This window comes from Condylura cristata, unplaced genomic scaffold (genome assembly GCF_000260355.1).
Source record: "Condylura cristata isolate star-nosed mole 26May11 unplaced genomic scaffold, ConCri1.0 scaffold00052, whole genome shotgun sequence".
Lineage (NCBI taxonomy): Eukaryota > Metazoa > Chordata > Mammalia > Eulipotyphla > Talpidae > Condylura > Condylura cristata.
The window spans coordinates 1,727,435-1,748,914 of record NW_004567153.1 but is presented as its reverse complement, the minus strand read 5'-3'; the positions used below and the strand labels follow the sequence as shown (position 1 = coordinate 1,748,914).

General features: G+C 42.9%; 1 protein-coding gene across 1 annotated transcript in view; it reads right to left on the bottom strand.

The window, feature by feature from the left end:
- EXOC2 (exocyst complex component 2) overlaps positions 1-21,480 on the bottom strand; it is a 138,212-nt gene that overhangs the window by 35,787 nt on the left and 80,945 nt on the right. The window contains exons 18-22 of the mRNA XM_004694990.2: positions 21,115-21,174; positions 20,282-20,343; positions 18,397-18,463; positions 16,625-16,741; positions 11,403-11,544 (exon numbers count right to left, since the gene is read on the bottom strand). Of these exons, the coding sequence (XP_004695047.1) occupies positions 11,403-11,544; positions 16,625-16,741; positions 18,397-18,463; positions 20,282-20,343; positions 21,115-21,174 (448 nt within the window). The remainder of the gene's footprint in view (positions 1-11,402; positions 11,545-16,624; positions 16,742-18,396; positions 18,464-20,281; positions 20,344-21,114; positions 21,175-21,480) is intronic.

The following is a 21,480-nucleotide window of genomic DNA, read 5'->3' as shown; positions in this document are numbered from 1 at the left end:
AAGAGCCCTAGGGTACCCCATGCCAGTCATCATTTCAGCATAAACTCCCCCCAAAAGTGCAGAAAAAGATGTTCCCCTGAGGGTCCTTAAAGATTAACAACCGATGAGAAGAATTTTTCAAAGGGAGGTGCCGATTTAACAACATAAATGATAAGTTGAGAGAAACTGGCTTGTGGAATGCAAGATCTAATTAAAAGTACAAAACAGCATGGGGAAAAGCACAAACACACCCACTAAGATGCTGTTCAGCTGACCACGGGAATTTATTGTCTCTACCTAATGCAAAGAAATGATCATTTAAAAGAAAATAATTCATGCTGATGATTGCATCATCTGTGAAGGGCACGGAAGTCCTTATGCTTTTCCCATAACTTAATGGATGCTAATTTTAAAATGCAAAGAAGTAAAAACGTCAAGAGCTCCAAGGAGACGGCTGTAACAAATGAATGGGTGTAAAATCATAAGGCCCTAGCATATCTATTTTGGCATTTATGTTTTCTTGTCACCCAGTGCTATAATTTTTACCAAAATATCTGCGTTCGCGCACACACCAAACAGCTAACCAGCAACAAAGAGCATGAGCCCCAGACACAGACAGTCATCAGGTGAGGACAATCTCAGGTGCTTCTTTAGCAAATTCTCATCTGAAAAATATTGCAGAGCAAGAAGAACACCAGGTGGCAGGCACATACCTGAGAGCAGGGTGCTGGGCCCTTACACATTTAAATGCTGAGTAGCGCCCCCAGAATGAAGGCGAAGGAATGCTTTCTAATGGATAAGGAAGAGTCACAATAACTGCATCGCCTCAGCAACTTCACTGGCGTCTCTACTTCTATTTTAAACTTGGGTATCAGGTGGAACTGTTAGCTTGAATAACTTGGTAAACTGGTAGAGGGCCTTGAGGGGAACAGACTCAATAATGTTGGCTGAATTTGTGAATGAAAAGAAAATCTATTTTCACCAGGGAACTATTTTAGACTTTGCGTGCAGGGGTTGACATACTAACGTCGCTTTTTTACTCTACACATAGACACACCTGGACACACACACACACACACACAACACACACACACAAACTTCCAGATCTGTAAATCCAACCTAGATGCTGACTGATACCCATGCGCACCTGGAACATGCAATGCAATGCAATGTTGCATTGCAATGTTACTTAAAACAAAAACAATGCAATGCAATGTTACTTAAAACAAAAACAAGTATTTAAAAAATCTTATCGGTGATAAACACTCATTTCTATGACTGAACTGCAGCTTTGCAAATTCCTTGTAGCACAGAATGGAACAACACCTGTATTTTCCACTGAACTTCTATCTTTAATAAAGTGCTAGTGTTTGAAGGTGATGTTTGGGAGTCATGTGTAGGTGGGGGCACGAAACTACTCGGAAACGAGACGCTGCAGTGTAGTTTTTCAAATGCTTCACCATGAACTGAAAATGAAGCTAAGGGAGGAGAACTTGATGGTGGTGAAGTCAAGCAGCCGATTCCTGCATTACTGACTACCGCATCTCTACGGTGCACACTCGGGCGCGGCGAGGACATTTCAGTAGCCTGGGCGGCTGCGTGTACCTAAGCAGTGACGTGCTCTGGAGTAAGCGAGCTGACATCGCTGACGCTTTCCCTTTGATTCCTAAACACAGACACTCAACTCCTACTCTGGAGAGCAGTGTTATGTACTTACTTAATTTCACATTTAACAGCTTTTTCCTTTTTTCCTAGCAAAAGAACAGTGGCGGCACTGAGTGAAACGTGGAAAGGCCGCGTCCACAGCAGTGAGTATTCCTTCCAGTCAGAAACCCGCCATTCCTCACCGAGGAAAACCAGTCCTTGACGAGCCTGGCCCACAGCTGTGCCCTGGGCATCTCCCCCGTAATAAGGTCCCTGAATACGCCGCTCCAAGTGTGTTCCTGGTGGAGGTGTGGTCTCTTCTGTGGGAAAATGGCACCCCCCCGCCCCTCAGCGGGCCTTGCACAGCTCCGGTGATGACTTTTTATTGGTGGGGGGGGGGGAGACGCTCCTCTAGTAATTCCATTTTTACTCTAGGACAAAAATGTTTATTTTGGGTAAAATTCACACTGTGAATGGAGAGCCCCTCAGCACACACTGAGGGGGTCTGATGAAAGTGGGTGACTGCAGCTGCCAATCGCAACCCAGCACACTCCGACCACACCCTGCCAGCTCCCTCGTGCTGCTCCTGTGAGCCGCCACCACAGGAGCAGGCCAGCGAGGCCACTAGGGCCTCGCCATGCTGGTTTCCGTCACTATATATATCAGTCTGTCCTTAAACGTCCCTGAAACGGAATCCTATATAATGGACATTTGTATCTGGCTTATTTCAGTTAAACATGATGTGTCTGTCTGAGATCTCTCCACATTGCTGGGTTTTGATAACAAGGGTGAGAAGCTCCCGATACCTGGACACTGCTACCCTGTATGGGAAATTGCAGGATCACAATTTCACACCTCCTCCTCATGATGATCATTCAGGCTGTTGTGAGTTCTGGCTCAGGTGAATAAAGCTGTGATAAACACATTGCACAAGTCAATTTGTGCACTTAAGTTTTCATTTCTTCTGGGAACCTTCCCAGAAGGTTAAGATGTGGAATAAATGGGCCATGGGTAGATTTATATTTGATTCTGTAACAGACTTTTGCCAAAATGGTTAGAAACAGTCACAAGCAATGCTTGTGAGTTCCAGTTATTCCATGTCCTCATCAACACACAGTATTATCCGTTTCTTTAATCTGAGCCAGTCTCAGGTCTGAAGTAGTCTCTCCCTGTGGGTTTATTCGCACTCCCCTGGATAAGTCATGTGACATTAATGTTAATGGCCAGGGATGCACACCTGCTAAGTGTGTGCTCATGTATTTCTTCACTTTGTTCCAGCATATCTCTCGAGGAGACTTCTTTTCTTTCATGGTGTCTTCATCAAAATTTTGACCAAGTAGGCAGATGCAGGTCTATTTTTATATTTTCTATGCTGTCTCATGGCTCTACTTGTCTGTTTATGTTCCTGACTACCTTTGGTAATTGACTGTAAAAGTTTTTATCAGAGGGTCAGTAATCTATGAACTGATGTGTTGTCTTCCAAAAGAAAACCAGGTCATTCTCCCATGCAGCAGTGATTTCCCGATTTCATTAAGGATATCATAAATCCCTTTTATTCAATTAATTCCAAACTGTGTAAATGTTTTAATGCTGTCACCATAATCAGAATTTTAAAAGTCCATTTTCTAATTTTTGCTGTGCTTTCTCTTAAATACAACTGGCCTTTGTACACTGATTCTGTAACCTGAGATCTTAATAAATTCACATTATAATTATAGTAGTTTTGTAGATTCCCTAGGGTTTTCTATGTGCATGGGGATACTGTCTTAGAATAGAAAACCTTCTGGTGGGGTTTGCTTTTTTTCCCAATCTTTCTTTTTTTATCTTGCTTTATTCTAACAGCTGGGACCTCTAGCGCAATATTGGATGACTTCTTTCCAATCTTAAAGGAAAGCGGTTCATATTTCATTATGTATATTTGTAGTGATCAGAGTTTTATCATTTGTTAAATCAAGTTTAGGATGTTTTATTTCTAGTTGGCTGAGTTTTTTTAATCATGAGAGGATGTTGAATTTTGTAAGTGCATTCTTTGCATCGGTTGAAATGATGATGTAGTTTTTCAGTTTTAGACTGCTGATACAATGATTAATTTTAACTGTTTCATTGTGCATGCCTCCGATAAAGCATACTGGGGTAATTTTGCTTTATTTATGTAAATTTTTTTTTTTTTCCCACCAATGTCCATGAGGATACCTGTTTATTTTCTTTCCTTGTTGTATCCTCATGAGATCTTTCAATTGGGATTATCCGGATTTCATAAAATGAGATTGGACATGTTTCCTCCTCCTGTATTTTCAGATAAAATATGTGTAAAAGTGATATTATTTATCCTATGTACTAGTAAAACCACCCAGACTTTGGACTTTCTACAAAGAAAGGTTCGGGCTATGAATTCAATTTAGTAAATTATAGGAATTTTTTTCACATGAAATAATTGTTTCCTTACAAAATATAAAAGCAGAAAAAAAATATCCACAAAGCTGACCTTTGTATTTACCTACATATTCAGCGCTTTGGGTGCTTGCGACTCCTTCCTTTCATGCAGTTTCCAAGCACTGCTACTTCCGGTGGTCTGCTCTCCCTGTAACACAAGCCTGGGGCCTTCTACTGGGGAGGGGACCACAGCGGGCAGCCTTAGAGACACTGGCCCCCAAGATCCTGGCTGGTACAAGTTGCCTCCCAGGAAGGCGGAAACATCCCCTCCAGTTTCTGTTTCTTTCAGTGACTCTCTGGAGAGTCAAATCAGTGTTTTCTACAATCCGTATAGTTTACAATTTTTAACTGCGGAAGAAATCAGTCTGATAAAGGTCTCCCACCATTTCTGGGACCAGAATTCCTCTCAATCTTGCCTGTGTGATTCTGCGGGCATATGAATTTACAAAGCAGGCCAAATGTTGTCATTACTACCAGGATACTTGCATCACAGGCTTACGTAAAAGCACCACAGGAACTTTGCAAGTAGAATGTGAGTGTTAGCTGGTGCCAGATGAGCTAACTTGTCTGTTTTTTTTTTCCCTCATAAATTTGACCAACAAAGCTTTTTTCTCTATCTTCAAATAGTTAACAGAATGTTAAATGCTGTTTTAAACACAATCCTTCTGCAATAACTAAAGACTTCCCTTAAGATTGACATAAGGATACACTGGCTATAATTATTCCAGCCATGATGATTTCAAAACCAACTCAGGAAAAACTAGCACATGGTTTGGTGCGGCCCAGATTTACTGAGTGTGTCACTTCTGTCCAGGCAAGTGTGTGTCTATGAAAAAAACAGCAGCGTTACCTGCTCCTGCACTTGTGAGCCTGCTGGCACAGACATTCTTCATCTTTGACAGAATGCATTTCTTTCTAAAAACCAAAGTGTGTGCTCATTGCAAATATTCAAACAGCACAAAATGTTAGAGTGAGGTTAAATTTCTCTGCAATTCTGCTTCATCCTCATTGTCAAAGTACATCTGTACTTCGTGCACACATATTATAAACAGTGTATGTTGTAAGCTGTGCTGTTCATAAGTGATAGATAGCCCTTTTTAAAATATCAATGAGAGAATGAAGAACATGTCTTCTACCAAACATAAGGACAATCTGTGTGTGTGTGTGTGTGTGTGTACACCTTATGTGTTATTAAAGATGCACAGTATTTACTTGCTTGGGTACAGAGTAGTATCATTTAATCCATTAACTAAGGGGCATTAGGTTGTATATGAGTGTGTGTGTGTCTGTCTGATATTCTCCTTAAGATAAACTCTTGAAAAAAGGATTTCTAAGCAAACCACACACACACACACACACACACCATACACATATGCCCATGTGCTGGTGTATTCTTGTGCCAATTTATACTCCAGGAAAAAGTATAGCACCTTTGCCCAGAACTATTAACCTTTTAAACATTTTCTAATATGAAGAGTTTTTTTTAAAAATGCTATTTTAGGGCCCTCCCTGGTGGCGCAGCGGGTTACAGCACAGCACTGAGAATCTAAAGCCGCTTCCGCATGAGTTCGATTCCCGCCTGCCCCGGAGGTGACCCACAGGGCACGGCAGACCTCTCCTGACCCGCCCGCTGCTCCTCTCAGCAGTGGACTTCGTCGATCTGCCTGTTCTGGTCCCCGCTCTGTCTCTGGTGAAGCCTCTCACCGCCCCAGTTCTGTATGCACAAATAAATAAATCTTTAAAAAAAAAATGCTATTTTAATTTGCATTCCTTGAGTACTAATGTGTTTTACCATCTCCCTAAGTGTATTCGTTATTTTAGCTCTTTTGTGACTTAACTGATTTGGGCCTATCCTTCCACCAGGTCTCTGCATCCCCCAACACATTTGTGGCGCTAAGCACCACAGTGCGGTGCTCTCGGGAAGGGCTGGATGGAGCCCAGCTCACCCCATCTGTCCTCGCTGGCCTCTTACTTCCTACCGTGCTCAACCGTCTCCTCTATTAAATAAGGATAAAAATCCAGTGTTTCTTACGCTACTGCTGTGAGGGTGACGTCAGAGAAGCCGGGAAAACCCTCAGTCTGACACAGTCCATACAGGAGAAATGCTCACAAAATTATTGTGCATACACGTAATTACATGCAGCAATGTGTGAATATTAAGGAATGTGTGCACATCTATGAATGCATACATGTGTAGACAGTTACTATTTCTGTAAAGCCTATACACATTTTAATGGTACATTTCTTCTCAAAGAGCAACACAAGTTTGAGGTAAGTCGTTCTCTATTTTCTGAAAAATCAAATCAAAGATACCATTTTCTTTTTTCCCCTTCTCTGCCATCTCTCATGCTCTAAAAATGCCAAAGGGGACTGAGCATGAATTATTTAAAATGACAAGCTCTAAGGCCCAACTTAATCACGCAATTGCTCCTTCAGAGGTTAGACACCAAAAGGTGTGAAAGACAGGGTCTGAGAGGTAGAGACCTTCGAACAAAACTGATGTTCTCTTGAGCAGAACAGATGCAGATTAAGAAGTGCTGTCATCTACCTTTGCCTCCATTTCAGATTCCTGTTTGGTCCTTTTCCAGCCTGCCTGAATATGCTGCCAACCTGCCTGCACTAAGAAAAAACATCTATGGGCCCTCCCTGGGGGCACAGCGGGTTAGAGCGCAGCACTGAGAGTCTAAAGCCGCTTCCACATGGGTTCGATCCCCGCCTGCCCCGGAGGTGACCCCAGGGCGCGGCAGACCTCTCCTGACCCACCCGCTGCTCCCCGCAGCAGTGGGCTTCATCGATCTGCCTGTTCCACTCCCCGCTCTGTCTCTGATGAAGCCTCTCGCCGCCCCTGAGCCTCTGGCCTGTACCCCAGTTCTGTATGCACAAATAAATAAATCTTTTTTTTTAAAAAAAAAAAGAAAGAAAAAACATCTATAAGGCAAGTCTCCCTTATAGATGAACCTGGGCGTGATGGACCGTGGGCTAAAACAGCACCGACAGATGGGAAACTGCTCTTCTCTGGGTTACATCGTGGCAATATCTCTGCGGCGGCACTTGGCCTATTCATGTCATAAGTGACATATGTGTCTCTCCTTTCCACTGTAATTTCAATGAATGGCAAAAATATAAAAACATTTTGAATTAAAAATCGGTTCAGTACTTTTATCCCTGTAAATTAATTTCTTAAATATATTTAATTAATATATATTTCTATGCTCTGCATAGAAAAAAAAATCCATACAATCACTAGGTGAAAATTTAAAGAAAAATCATATTCGTGATTTAATGTTTTAAAGGTGTGAACTTTCACGCAGAATCATCAAGGAAGCTCAACAACATTTTCACTTAAGAAAAATTCATCAAATGCAAGTAATTGGGACTCTTAATAACCATGCATAATAGGAAAATTAAAATCATAAGAACAAGCAGTTAGGTGACTCAGAATGAACAAGAATCGTCTTTACTGACATATAAACAAATAAAGAGGTGATAACAGTTTAAATACTCAACTGTTAGATGAAAAAAGCACAGCTACGGCTTTAACGGCGACCTCTGCTTGAATCATGAAATTAATCAACTGGACTTTTTTTTGAATTACTACATATAATATCAGAAACCAAATTTATTGCTAACCACAGCAATAAGTAATCGGTTACCCACATGACTTGCAAAGTTCAGTTTTTGGAGATAAAGACTGTTGAAGATAACACTAATGCCGTTCACTGAGTTTGCCTGAGAAGACTAACAGTCAAATTATTTCGGCTATTCACTTTACATGAGGTCTCGGCTTAAGTCAACTTTAAACAAACTACAAATCGCTATATGACTATGCAGGACGAAGGTTCAGTTAGCGATCATGGAGCCGAAACTATACAAAGAGCCAACTAAACATACTTGATAAAAATGAAACGAGCACTGCCAGTTTCTAAATGCTTCTGGAATCTCAAGCAGGGCTACGCATCAGTCGCTGACAACACAGAGCCAGCCATGTGCCATTTGCTCATGAAAGGATGTGTATCTTAAAAAAAAAAAAATCTAGGTATGAAGGAAATGCCCCTCCGGCCGCATTACGATGAATGCCATGATTAAGTCACACCCAGGACTTGTTCTACCCACTGCGACCTCACTGTGGAGCAAATACGAATGCTTGAGGAAGGATGTGGGTGCCTTAGACAAAGGACGGACCGGGACACTCTGAGACACTGCCACCTAGCTGCCTGGCCGGGTGGAAACCACAGGTCCATATGGCCAGGCCCTGACGCTGCCAGGCCCCTGCGCCCCAGGACCCTCCGGCATGGTAACAGCAGCTGCACTCACAGCCACGGCTCACCCACGCTCCCTAAGGGAGAGCATCTCCCTTATCCAAAATACCCCTTAAATGAGCGGGCGGACGAGAAGAAGCCTGTGCCCCCTCCAACGGGAGCTGTACCCTGCTGGTGTCTGGCCTCTGGCCAGCACAGCGGCGAGTGCAAGTGTGCAAGCTGGCAGAGAGAGAGAAGCGCCCCTTCCTCGGCACCCTCTGAATGTCTGTCTCCCGGCAACAAGCAGGGGTCAAACGAAGGCAGGACGGGGCTCAGGCCAGGGGGCTGGGCTGTAGGCCACCCCCAGAGAGTGAGGGGTGCTCATCGCTTCTGCTCTCACAAAAACACCTTGTGGCTCTAGTGACCTTGAATGTGCACCAGGTGGTGCAGAAGCGTCGTGCTAAGAGATGATGTCTGATGCATGCTGACCACTGAGGAAAAGAGGGACTTCAGAAAGATTCACTTAAACTACCTATGCCTGAAGAACATGTGGCTTTCTGCCAGGCAAGGCCAAACAGAAATGCCTGAGCATGGGGGACACTTGAGACTTCACATTCCATAGGATGTAGGGAACACATGATGCTCCCCTAAGAAACTCACAGAAGACGGGAAAGCAAAGGTGTAAACGCTCACTTTCACTCAACAACCGTGGACGCCTGCTGAGACGGGGAGAATGACAGAAACTAGGACGCTTCATGAATGACTTTCCTGTGGTGGAAGAGTTCAGAAAGATCACTGCAAAACCCACCATCCACACATGCCTGGGAGCCCCCAGCCCAGGGAGCGACTGCCCCTGTAGGGGCTTTATGGCAGTTGAGATTCAGCGAGCAGACATGAAGCATTAAGAGATCATCATCTGTGAGGCACTGAGCAGGTGCTCTGGGGTCGCGGTGTGCGCGGCCTGCCCCATATCTGTGCCTTGATTCTGACACGTGAGATTAGGAGAACACTTCCATGAGCGTCTGGCACGCAAGGGCCAGGCCTCTCTCTTCTCACAAGTTACAGGCAAGGGAGGGACCCCAGATGAAAAGAGAAGAGCTTCCTGCAAGTGGCCCACCAGCCATCGGTGACAGACGTGGAGGGGGGCCCTAGGGGAGATGCAGTGATCAGGCTGGTTCCCAGGGCTGAGCTCCAGCTGTCTAGCGCCCCAAGATCAGGAAGCCAGTGGGGTGGTGGATTGAAAGAGCTGAGAAGCCGACAGTCGGCTGAGCCTGAGCGCCCTGTGGGCGGCATCTGAGTACTGTCGCTGAGTAATGTCTCCATCCAGGTGGAGAATGAGACTTTGCTGAACCCCCGGCTGATGTCCGCACTTGGAATTCTGAACCTTTCGCTCACTGCTCTATAAAAATAATTTAATTATTTAAATCATTTAATTAGTTGAGTGATTTAGTTTCGGGTCTTACGTCTAGTTCACTCATAGCAGGAGCATAAGGCATCCGGGGAAAAATTGTAATAAAGTAAAAACAAAAAAGAAGAGACATTTTATGGGGCCAGGGGAGAGGGGAACAGGCTCAAAACTGGGGTGGGAAGAGCACACGGGACTATGGCGATGCACACGGGTGAAGTGGTGGGGGGATGACAACCGAGATGAAAAATGCACAAAATGAAGAATGATGTAAAAGAATTTAATTTATTAAAAAAATAATTAAGTTGAAGTCTGGGAATGTGTGACAGGACTCGACTCCTATCTTGGTTTACAAACTTTCCCCAAACAGGCACAAAGGCAGACACAGGCACATCCACAAGCATGCATCCAGGCTATGTGCACACACGCACACACACCAGGCGCTGTGAACGTGCTGCAGACGGGCGTGCAGGCCAGAGAAAGCCAGGCCAGAGCGTGGGGAGGAGAGCGCGCCCGAGCAGCAGCCTGGGGGAGGCAGTGTGTGGAAAGGAGCGCGCGTTCACTGTGGTGCATAAAGAAGCAGAACCGCGAGTGAGCTACTAATACAAAACAAACTTCCAGGCCATGAGACCAAGTTAGGGGCCACCACACGAAGAAGGCAAGAGGACCCAGGACACAGGGCGACAGGGGTCAATTATACAGTGACAGACAGAAGCACACCATTAGGGGTCAGCTTCACGTGGAATGTACCTGGTGGACCGACAAGGCTCCTAAATCTATACAGCGTGGCCAGGCAATGCTCATGCACCAAGGAAAAGGAATTTGAAAAAAAAGGTGCCTAAGGAGAAACATGTTTACCACGATTGAAGGAGCGCGTTACGCATAACAACAGGTGGAGGCAAAAGAATGAAGCCAAACGCTGTGAACAATGTACCGCTACACAGAGGTATGTGTGTGTCTCAATGTCTCTGACAGAGGGACATGACCACGTCCACGGACGACCACTCCCACACAAAAACGTTAATTGGCAGCTTGGTTTTATGCATGCCACCCTCCTCCACACAAAGATACGGCACTGGATCAATCACAGGGCTTACCTGCGTCAGAAAGTAACAGTTGTTGGCTTAAATTGGAGTGATTTAACTGACTTTCATTTGATATCACAAAGATAATACTGGAACTGTGTCAGTCATCCTTCTGTGGTTCAATTTTCTTCGCTAAATTACTGTAATAATCTGACTCCCACACGATTTCCTTCTATCGTTCACCCTTTCAGCACTAATAATTAGGCCTTATGTAGAAGTGACCACATTTCTTCAGTAAATTTTTTGATGACAGTCACAAGGTCATTGCAGAAAACTGTCACTCACAGTCAGTCTGTTACAGCGATGCAATCATCGGGTATCACAGGAAGCACGCATGCATTACTAAAGCGGCCCATTATTATAAGGTGCAATTACTTCTTCTCTGGAGTTTAGGAGAAACTTGAAGCTTCTAATTGTTAATAAAAGAGTGTGGCAAGTCTGAAACTATCAAAAAAAAATGGGCCTAAGGTAGTAAAAAGCTAAAATCAAAGGAATACAGTAAATATGAGGCAAATGTGAATAAAAAGAAAAATGCTTTAAGAAAATATAAACTGAAAGCAGAAGAGGCATATTTGTTGCTCTAGCGGCAGCCGACTCCAGGCACATGAAACTGTTTACCTGCTGGCGGCAGGCAGTCCTTCCAGTCGAAGTAGCCTGCGTAGATGCCGGGCTCCAGGGAGCCAACGATGGGGTCTGCTTTCAACTCGATGTAATTTTCAAAGAGTCTTTGGTCTAATTCCTTCAGTGAGGCCATGCTGACCTGGACACACATCATAAAACACAGTCACAAGTTGTCTGTTTGAAGGTGAAGGGAAAAGTAAAACAAAGCCAATAATAAATACTTCACTATATGTTAAAAGTGCTTATCAATTTTCCTATAAAAACATGATTTTCATCTTATTTGTGCTTAAAGACCACTCTCAACACAGCCATTTAGCATGGTAAGAGTTACTCCCCACTGTGGTGTGAGTGCACACACACACACACACACACACACTGTGTGAACTTCTATTGGAAGTGGGGATCACTGGGTGCCTAAGTACCAGCTCACAGGGCTCTAACAGCAGGAGAGGCACGAACCTTTTTGAAATGCGATAAAGTGGGTCTCGTCAAGATGAAACGTCTCGACTTAAAGGACAACATTCTAAACACAAAATGCAAGCTATGGGCCAGGAGAGAAACCACCTATCTGACTTATGCACCTATCTTAATGTCCTTCACTAATGAAAAGAAGCACCTGACTGGAAAAAAAAAAAAACTCACAAGGCACTTCAACAAAGAAGATAACTGACTGCATACAAAGAGATGCTTGAGGCCACAATTCGTAGACGCCAACTAAAACAGCAAGACTGGTCACAATGAAAAAGGATGACAACTCTGCATGAAGTCACTGAGGACATGGCCGGTGCCTGTGGGATGACTCTTTGGAACAGCAGCTGAACTGTCTCATGACCAGCAAATCCAAAAGAAGAGCGAGAGATTTGTCTTATGGATGTGTAGCATATATAGCCTAGACACACACACAAACCTTGCTAACTTTTCCAGCAAGGTTCACAGCAGCCTTATTTCTAACAGTCTATTACCAGGAGACAGAAGAAACACAATTTGTTTTTCCCAACTTAGCAATAAAACAAATGAGTGAAAAACACACAACTGAACAAATCTGCAAACATGATTAAGCTGCAGCAACTGTAAGTTAGATGTAAAAGGCTCCTGGGTGCATGCTTTGAGATTTTTCCTGGGAATGTGATCCTACTATAACGACTGGATCAGGTAACGGGCAAATGGAGCTGCCTGAGTCCACTTTACAGGATATTCCAGAATAAGCTGGACAGAGAGAAGAGGCACCAATGTGCACACTTAAGAGTCACGTGTTTTACTGTAAAGGGAAAAAAAAAGGTTGAGACAGGATGAAGAAAGGAAAAGGCAGATGGAGTCCAACCACAGGAAACAGAGAGCAGAGTGGCAGGAAATGAATTATTAAAGTCAGGGCATTTAAAAAGTATTTCATTTTATTTATTTCTTTTAGTAGAGTAACTGGGGTGTAGGCCAAAGATGTGTGTGTGTGGGGGGGGTGGTGGTGAGAGAATTCAACAGAGTGGGAAGCAGAATAGCGGACTGACTGAAATCCACTGCTGGGGGGGCAGTGGGGAGACAGGAGAGGCCTGCTGTGCCATGTGGGTCAGCTCCGCGGCTGGGGATCGAACTCAGGCTTTATAGGTAATAGCACTGAGACTTAACCTCTAGCCCACCGGGGCAGTAGAACTTAAACAGAGAGCTTATGAAACGGTGCAGCCCATGTACAATGCAGAGTAAATGCTAGTAGCTCTTACTATTATTTTATTATTGTCCTCAATGCCCTGTTTTCGCTGATGGCACTTGGCCACCAGAGGAAGGCAGATGCTAACTGCACAGGCCTGGCCTACTCAAGACGCCAGGAGGAGGGCGTCAGCATGGCACTGCCTGAGAGCAGTGAATGGGAGCTAGAGGGGAAAAGTCCCCACCGATAAGGAAGTCAGAGGCAGGTAGAGCAGAAAGACAGGAAAACGTAAAATGATACGTTCAGCGGCTATGGCTCTTAGGGAAGCCAAGAGAGAATACTGTAGAGACTAAAACACTTCCCAGACAGACATGGCCAGTGAAAACAGGCCAACTTTCTTTGTTTTTTTTAAAAAAAGCCAATTCAAGAATCACGTAAATCAGAAATAGATGTGCCCACTACATTAATCTACGCATACCTGGCTGATTATTTCTGCTCCCATCCATTGTTAACAAAAGAAAATGTTTTTCTGGTGATAAGGACTTTTGAGATCTACGCTCTTCGGCGCCTTCAGATGGGCAGCACGTGTTATACCTGTCCTTGCCAGGTGCGACAGCACTCACCTGAGACTCACTTATAACAGTCTGTGCTTTGCTCTTATCCCATTTCACCCACTCTCCTTGCTCCTCTCCCACCTCAACCACCTAATCTGCTCTGTTTCTACAAACTTGACTTGTTTGTTTTTAAGTGAAATTGCACAATTAGTTTGCCAAAAATTAAGGTCAGTACTTAGGTTGCAGGGACACACCTGACCAGCTTCTAATTCTCCTGTCTAAGACCACAGCTGCAGAATGAATTAACTTACAATGAATAGGCTATATAAAAATCACCTCCAAACAATTTATTTATATTATAAGGTGTGGGAGAAGCAAGACAAACATTAAGATGACACAGTGAGGGCACAGGCTACTGTCATTCACATCTAATGAATTCAAATAATTTCAAATGGAACTTAGGAAATATATATAATACTGAAGTTAAAATAAAAGCACAAGATGTGGTATATATGGTTCAAGTGACTTAAGAAAAAAATCTTTGAAACTGAGCACTGCATGTAAAGGAGCTTCCCTGGACAAATTAAAAAAAAAGTTGCCTTCCCCACCTCATGCTGGAATTTTTGAAAGACATTTGAGGGCTTAAAATAAAAACTTCATCAAGAATTTGACAGCTGACTCACTAAATGACTGGACCCGAGTCGGCCAAGAATCTGCGATTACTCCAATTCTAAATGAGATGCCTGCTTTTTTAAACACTGGGAACAGGTTAAAATACCTACATGCCAAAAGAAAAATTCCTTGGAATTACATAGTCACAGCTCCCACAATGAAATCATATGTTAACATTTATTTACTGTACACCTCTGGTTTTCCTTTTTCAAAGGGCTCGAAGAATTAATGACCAGTGGCAAGTTTAGTCTGCAAACTGAAACAATGCAAAACTGCGTTTCCTTAGACCGTCCAAGTTCCTTTGAAATGAACTCTTCCAGATAAGAACCAGTCAGTGAACACTGAAAAAGTATTAAATGGCCAAGTAGGTACAGGAACATAGATTAAAACAGCATGCCAGAATATTTTTACCAATCAAATCAGAACATTACACTCTGCAATGAGAGTCAAGATGCCTAAGATCAGCTTCGGAATGACACTTCTCCCCGCAGGACAGCCGTCCGTGAGCTGTGGCTGGTGTCACGGAATTGGCAGACTCACTCACTAGGCTCTGAGACAGGTTCCATCTATGGCTCAACCAAGCCCTCTTAAAGGGTGCAGTGGTTGATTTAAAAAATTGCAAATTCTGAGCAAGCACAGTAGCCCGTCATTTGTTCCAAGCTGCACCCTCCAGGCCCATCACATCACCTTGGCCTAGGAAGAATGTGGGCAAAGAATCGGAAGGAAAACAAAACCTACATGGATGCCAAGCCCACTGCTTCTCAAAGATGCAAGCAGATCACCAGCCTTTTAACTCCTACTCAAGACTATGAAAACCAAACTTACTATTTCTGTTATAGGCAATTCCTGGCCATTTCGCGAAATCATAAAAGTTCCTCCAATAAATAGAGATGGGCCATGATTGGGGTGTCCAAAAACGGAAAAATATCCGCTCTCTACAAGTAGTACTGTTCTGCTTGCAAGACTTTTGCAACGCAAAAATTTCTGGAAATACACTCAACGTTTGGCCCTAGGGCCTCAAGTCACAACATTTCTCATCAGGATGATTAATCTTTACAAAAAGGCAGGAAAACAAGACAAGCCACCCACTTGGGTACCTTCATTCTTTGAAAACACACACACACACACACACACAAAAAACACCCTCATCAAGTTCATGAACTGGAAGCATCACTTATAAAAAGCATGCAATCCATTAAGAGTACTTTTTGGCTGTAAGATTAGCAAGATCATTATCTTCCTTCTTCTTTGCACCCAAAAAAAAAAAAAAAAAAAAAAACTGTACTGACATTAAAAAGTGGTTCTGGCTTAGTTTTACTGAGAAATCTGATAAAACTTTGCTCAGGAGCTGAGGAACCTTCGGTGACGGAGTGCTTATGTCTTCCTTTCTTGCTTACTTGAAATAATATTAACAACAAAGTATGAAGTTTTAAAAGTTTTAACAAATCCCATGGATTTCTGACTCATGTCTGCCCAACTACATTCAGAAATGGATTATCAATGGGGAGAAAATATTTTTCGGGTAAGGTATGCAGCAGCCTATAGTTGCTATTAGCCTGTGTGTGTGTGTGTGTGTGTGTGTGTGTGTGTCTGTCTGTGTGCATGCGTGTATCCGCACACACAAACCTCTGTGGGCAGACCTAAGTAGTAAAGCAAAAAGCATCACATGGTCACCTGGAAACAGAGAGGAAGAAGTAGTGTGAAGAAGCAGGAAGAGGCTTTTCTGTGGGCTCAGGGAGTGTGTTCCTGCTATACGCAAAAGTTCAACTTAAAAGGATCTAAAAGGAGCCAAATCTGAGATGATTCTTTTTTTCTTTTAAAGGTTTACTTATTTAAGCATACAAGAACAGGGTACAGGCCAGAGGTGTGTGTGTGTGTGCGTTATGTGTGTGTGTGGTGAGAGGGTTCCCCAGAGACAGAGTAGGGAGCAGAACAGGCTGAGCCACTGAAATCCACTGCAGAGGGGGGCAGCGGGGAGACAGGAGAGATCTGCTATGCCCTGGGGGGGGGGTAGAACTGGGGCTATAGTGGTTACAGCACTGAGACTTAGCCCTTAGGGAGGCCCCTTTGCTCAATTTTTATAGTGAATTTTCTCAATGAGGCAACACTCCTTTCCAACACTGTTAGGAACTAAAGGTGAGGTGGTCAGCAGGTTTGACCTTGAGAAAGTTCTGGTCAAGAGGAGTGGATATTACATTTGAGATTCAAGAAGGAAGATGAGAAGGGCAAAGGATCACTCAACAACAGATGGGTGAAGATGGGGAAGGAAATGTGGGTGGGGGGGCAGAGAGGGGAAACACAGGAAAACAAAAGAAAGGGGTGCTAAGGGGAGAAGACTGAAGTCATCCAAGCACCTGGGTTATCTTCTCCACGCCCTGGAAATCATGCTTTTCAAAATGCTCCGCTATATTGAGGAAGGTGTGACGTTCCAGATAGCAGCAGTTACTCAGGACAATCAAAAGTCGCTGTTCCTGAAAAGCAAAACAGATATTTAGAAAATCACATGTACTGTGACATAGTGAGGATGTGACAGATAATCTATTAAATTTAATCATAACCTGCTGTTTAAGATCAGTATTTAGTGCTTCCTTTTTCTTGGCTGTCGCTTCTTCACTATCAACATAGAGAGAGACAGAAGCCAAGTTTAGAGTCTTAGGCTTAGTGAATGCCATATGGAAGGACCGAGTGATGAGGTAGTTAATTGCCACAGTCAGGTCAACTGAGATTCTGATGAAAGGGAGGCTGCTTACTAGCAAGTCCAGTAACACTCTGCACACCCCCACCAAAAAACAAAACAAAAAACCCCATAGAGATGGCAATTTCTGAAGAGTTGCCACTAATGCAGACACACTTAGAAAAGGCAATAAATTATTCACAACTTGGAAGAGAACTATCATGTCGTTCGCATGACAGCTTTCTTTAGAATACCTTGTACACTGCGTAAGTTTTATGGGGAACTGTCTCCCTTTTCTGGGGGGGACACAGCATCAGAGCCTCACAGTGTGCTTCTCCAGTGCCAGAGTCCCCACACATCCCCAAGAGAAAGGTTCTTATCAACATCACCAAATCCCAGTCCAAGGAGTACAAAATCTCTTCATAGTTCTGAAGAACTATTTTGCCACCAGGATTCTGTGAATGGCGACTGCCGCTACTCCCGTGGCTTGGCTTACTGTTTCCTCAGGTGTGAGGGTGTCTTCTCCAGAACAGCCATGACTAATTTAAGGCCTCAACTGAAGGTCCCGTGACTAAAAACTGAGGTAAAAACCACTCTCCAAGAAAAGCTCGTAACTGTATTTTCTCACCATTTTGTATATAATCAGACTAATTTATCCTAAAGCTGACATCATAAATGTGGAGATGAACAGGCCCTTGTCATCAAGGTACATGGACCGAAGATGAGCCACACTCCTTGAACTCAGTGGCCGAACACTGTATCTGCCAATAATTTCACTACTCATTTGTCTATTAAATGAATGTGCAGTATTTGATTATAATGTTCTGATATGCTTTGCTGAACAGAGTCAAATCCCCTCCATTGTTGAAATGGTCATATTTCATCCTTTCTTGTGGCTATGGCAGTCTGTGGTTGGAACCTGGGTTATGACCAATGAATTTATACCCGGGATAAAGCGTGTGTGTGTGTGTGTGTGAGTCATCCTTAAATATGTTAAAAAATATGTACATATATGTATATAACATGGTAAGTTTGATGATGTTTTCGCCAGGGGAACTTGCATGTTGTATAATACTATTAGGGAATTTCTAGACATGAAATAAAGGAAGACAGAGCATCTCTGGTTAAGGGGAAGTGGGCCTGTCCTTCATTTCTGCTCTCACTTCTACATATCAGGAAATCCCCAGGGCACCTGTATTACACTCAAGACCCTACGTGATACACAGACCAGATAAATGACGTACGTGACAAACTTTAATCAGAAGGGTGTTAAACATATGTATGAAATTATTTTCATTAAAAGTTTCACAAAATATAACACAGATACAAAGTACATAGCAGGACGCTATCAAACAGTAATTGCAGAATAAAGTAATTTAAATTTACTTATGAAATTGTTTTTAAAATGGCATTTTACTCTCTATTTATTGCCTTAATCACCATGTCACTTACAGAAGTCAAAGTGAAGTCTTCATGAATACTTCCAAACAAGTCCGGAGAAGAGACATCCATGGACAGACTAGAGAGAGAAGCCACCAGGAAGATAAGTTACCGTTAAAGCACCAAACAAAAAGTGCAATGAACCCTCGGTAAAACTGACTTTGGTCAAAAATGAGACCTTTTGGTTAAAATCACATAACCATGTCACTATTTTACATTTAACGCTGAACAGCTCAAAGTAGATACTATGTTCTATCTTGTCATAAGGACCAAATGAACTTTGCTTTTGGGTCTTTCCAACATTGACTTCATTAAATTGAAAAAGAAATGATCAACCCTGGAAAATACTCAGTGCTTTCATTTATAGGTACATACATTCACATAGTTGAATTATCACAATCTCCAGGAGGATTTTACGGGCTCACTTCAGCAGTGAACACAGTCAAGTTGAGTTAGGAAGTAAGAAGGTGACCACAAGTGACCAGGATATAAAATTAGATATAGATATCAGCTAGAGGCTAGATAGAAGCTACAGATATATCAAAACCATGAAACAGAAACAATTAACAGGGATTATTTTCTTTAAACCTGACCAACTGATTTTAGAATTCATATGAAAGACTAAAGAGATGAAAATATAAGATAAAATTTCAAAGGAGAGAAGCAGCAGAGGATGCCAAACTGAAAAACACTAAAATATAAATGAGTGATAATTAAAACAGCACAAGCTTACATAAAATATGTGAATGAACTGAAGAAAAGTTTAGGAACAGATTATACTGTTTATTAGAACTCACTGTTTAAAACAACAATTGCAAGAAAACATTGAGGAAGGAAAGACGTGCTTGGTCAATATGATTAACAACAGAAGTTCCTGGCACATTAATGACTTAAACACATAAAACCAAACTAAAGAACTAGAAGAATCAACTGTAAGGTGACAGTCATAGACACTTATATACTGGGGAGCAAGACCAATACCTGGAACTAGACAAACGTGGAAAAGTTCTCAAGTTGCCCATTTAAGACATGAAATGACTTTATTTCTGCATTACTTGTATCAGAGCATCAATCTTAGATGCATGGAAGATTCCAAATATCTTCAGAAAAATCAGAGTTTTATAGAGTTGTATAGAATAGTATGAAAGAATATTATAAAATGGATTTGCAAACATCAAGAATCAAGGTGTCCCATGAAGTTTACATTAAATAACATAAGCCTAAGCCAGATTTAATTCGACTAACAGAACCAGTATTTACTTAGAATATTGGTAGAGCTCCCCTAACGGCAGAGTTGCAAACGTTACCCACTAGTAATTATATATTTTAATGATCTTTTTCTTTTTCTTTTTTTCATTTTGCATAGAACTGGGATGTAGGCCAGAAGTACAAGGAGGAAGCGGGGTGGGCGGGAGGAGAGGGGGCGGAGATGGGGGGCTGGTGAGAGGTTCACCAGAGACAGAGTTGGGAGTAGAAAAGGTGGAGCCACTGAAATCCACTGCTGAGGGGAGCAGCAGGCAAGACAGGAGAGGTCTGCTGCATATGTGGGTCACTCCCTAGCAGGGGATGGAACTCAGACCACAGTGCTGAAAGTGCTGAGGCAACCCCTAGGCCACCAGGGAGTCCCCATATTTTAATTTTCTTTTTCACTGTTATATAAAATGTGTCCCCTAACAATCGTGCTCATTTGCTCAACAAGCTTCTGGTAATGTTAACAAGCCTCTGGGAGTCAGAAAAATTACACAAAGATTACAGATCAAATATGTAAAAATGCAGCTGATGTGAACAAGCTCTACTTTCTACCTAAAATCTTAGGAAATAAGAGTAAACATGGAACATTGGCTTCCATTTTTAATTCTTCTCATCTAGCAATAAGATAAATTCCAACTTCACTTACTGCGTAGTGTCTATGTCTGCATCAGGCTTGGTGCTCAGCTGTTCCAGGCAGTGTATAAAAACCTAAAAGTAAGATATTCCAACGATACAGACGTTGAGATAGGGCTCTACTAGGCGTTGAAAATAATTCTATGCAAATTAGAAGGCAGAACTGTATCCCCCAGAAGTGTATGCACGTGTGTAGAAATGGGCGCACGGGCCACTTCCCACATCTCGCTGATGTGCTCAAGCCCTCAAAGTCACGGGCATGTTCTTGGAAGCTGCGACTGCAGGTCTGTACCAGGAAATCTGGTACTCAAAACCTTTAAGTTCAGCCACAAGTTGTTTTTTTGTTTCTCGTCAACATTAGGCCAGCTATAATGTGTACAAGATAGGGAAGTCAAAGGCACCAATGTTTTGGTCTACCATTAAGTTCTGGAATGTATTTTAGGGCAAACACCTTTCCTTCCCTTTCCTTCACTTCCTCACATGCTCACTTTCCTGTGCCCACAAGGCACTGTCCCAGGAACAGAACCTGACGTTGCAGGCACAGTGCAAACAACCATGGTGTCATTTACTCTGTGCTTTAACAGAAATACCTGTAAAACACCACGAAGGCACAGAAAAGGGAGCACTGATGTGAATGAAATATTGAGGTACTACGTTGGCATCAACTTTGCCTTGAACATTATTTTATTGCCTTAGTTACCATAATCTATCACAGCCTCAAACAAGATGAGAAAATATTCCATATTTAATCCATGCTTATATGTATACCACAAATAAGATAAAAGGGCACTGATTCATAATTTGCATTATTTCAGGCGTCAGGCCACCTTTGTTTTCACCTATTACCTGCATGATGTTTATGCTCAACTGGCAAACCTCCTCCTGTGTCTTTGCTTGTTGAAAGACCTGCAAACAAGAATTACGATGGAAAGTGTTGGACTTAGGGAAGAAATAAAACTTTTTGTTGATCACTTTCAACCTATGCAGCTAACACACGGAAAACTGCCTCCGGGGCTGGGTAACCTTCTTTGGGAAGGATCCTGAGTGGGGAGCTAGCCCCCCGGCGGGGTTTCAGCCACATCCAGGCCAGCGTTCCCCTGGTAGGCCACGTGTCAGCGTGCAAGCTCCCGACCCACCACCCTCAGGCTTGCATCTGAACTGATGGAGCCAGAAATCAACAGCCCCCGGGGTTAAGCGAAGAAAGGTGAGCCA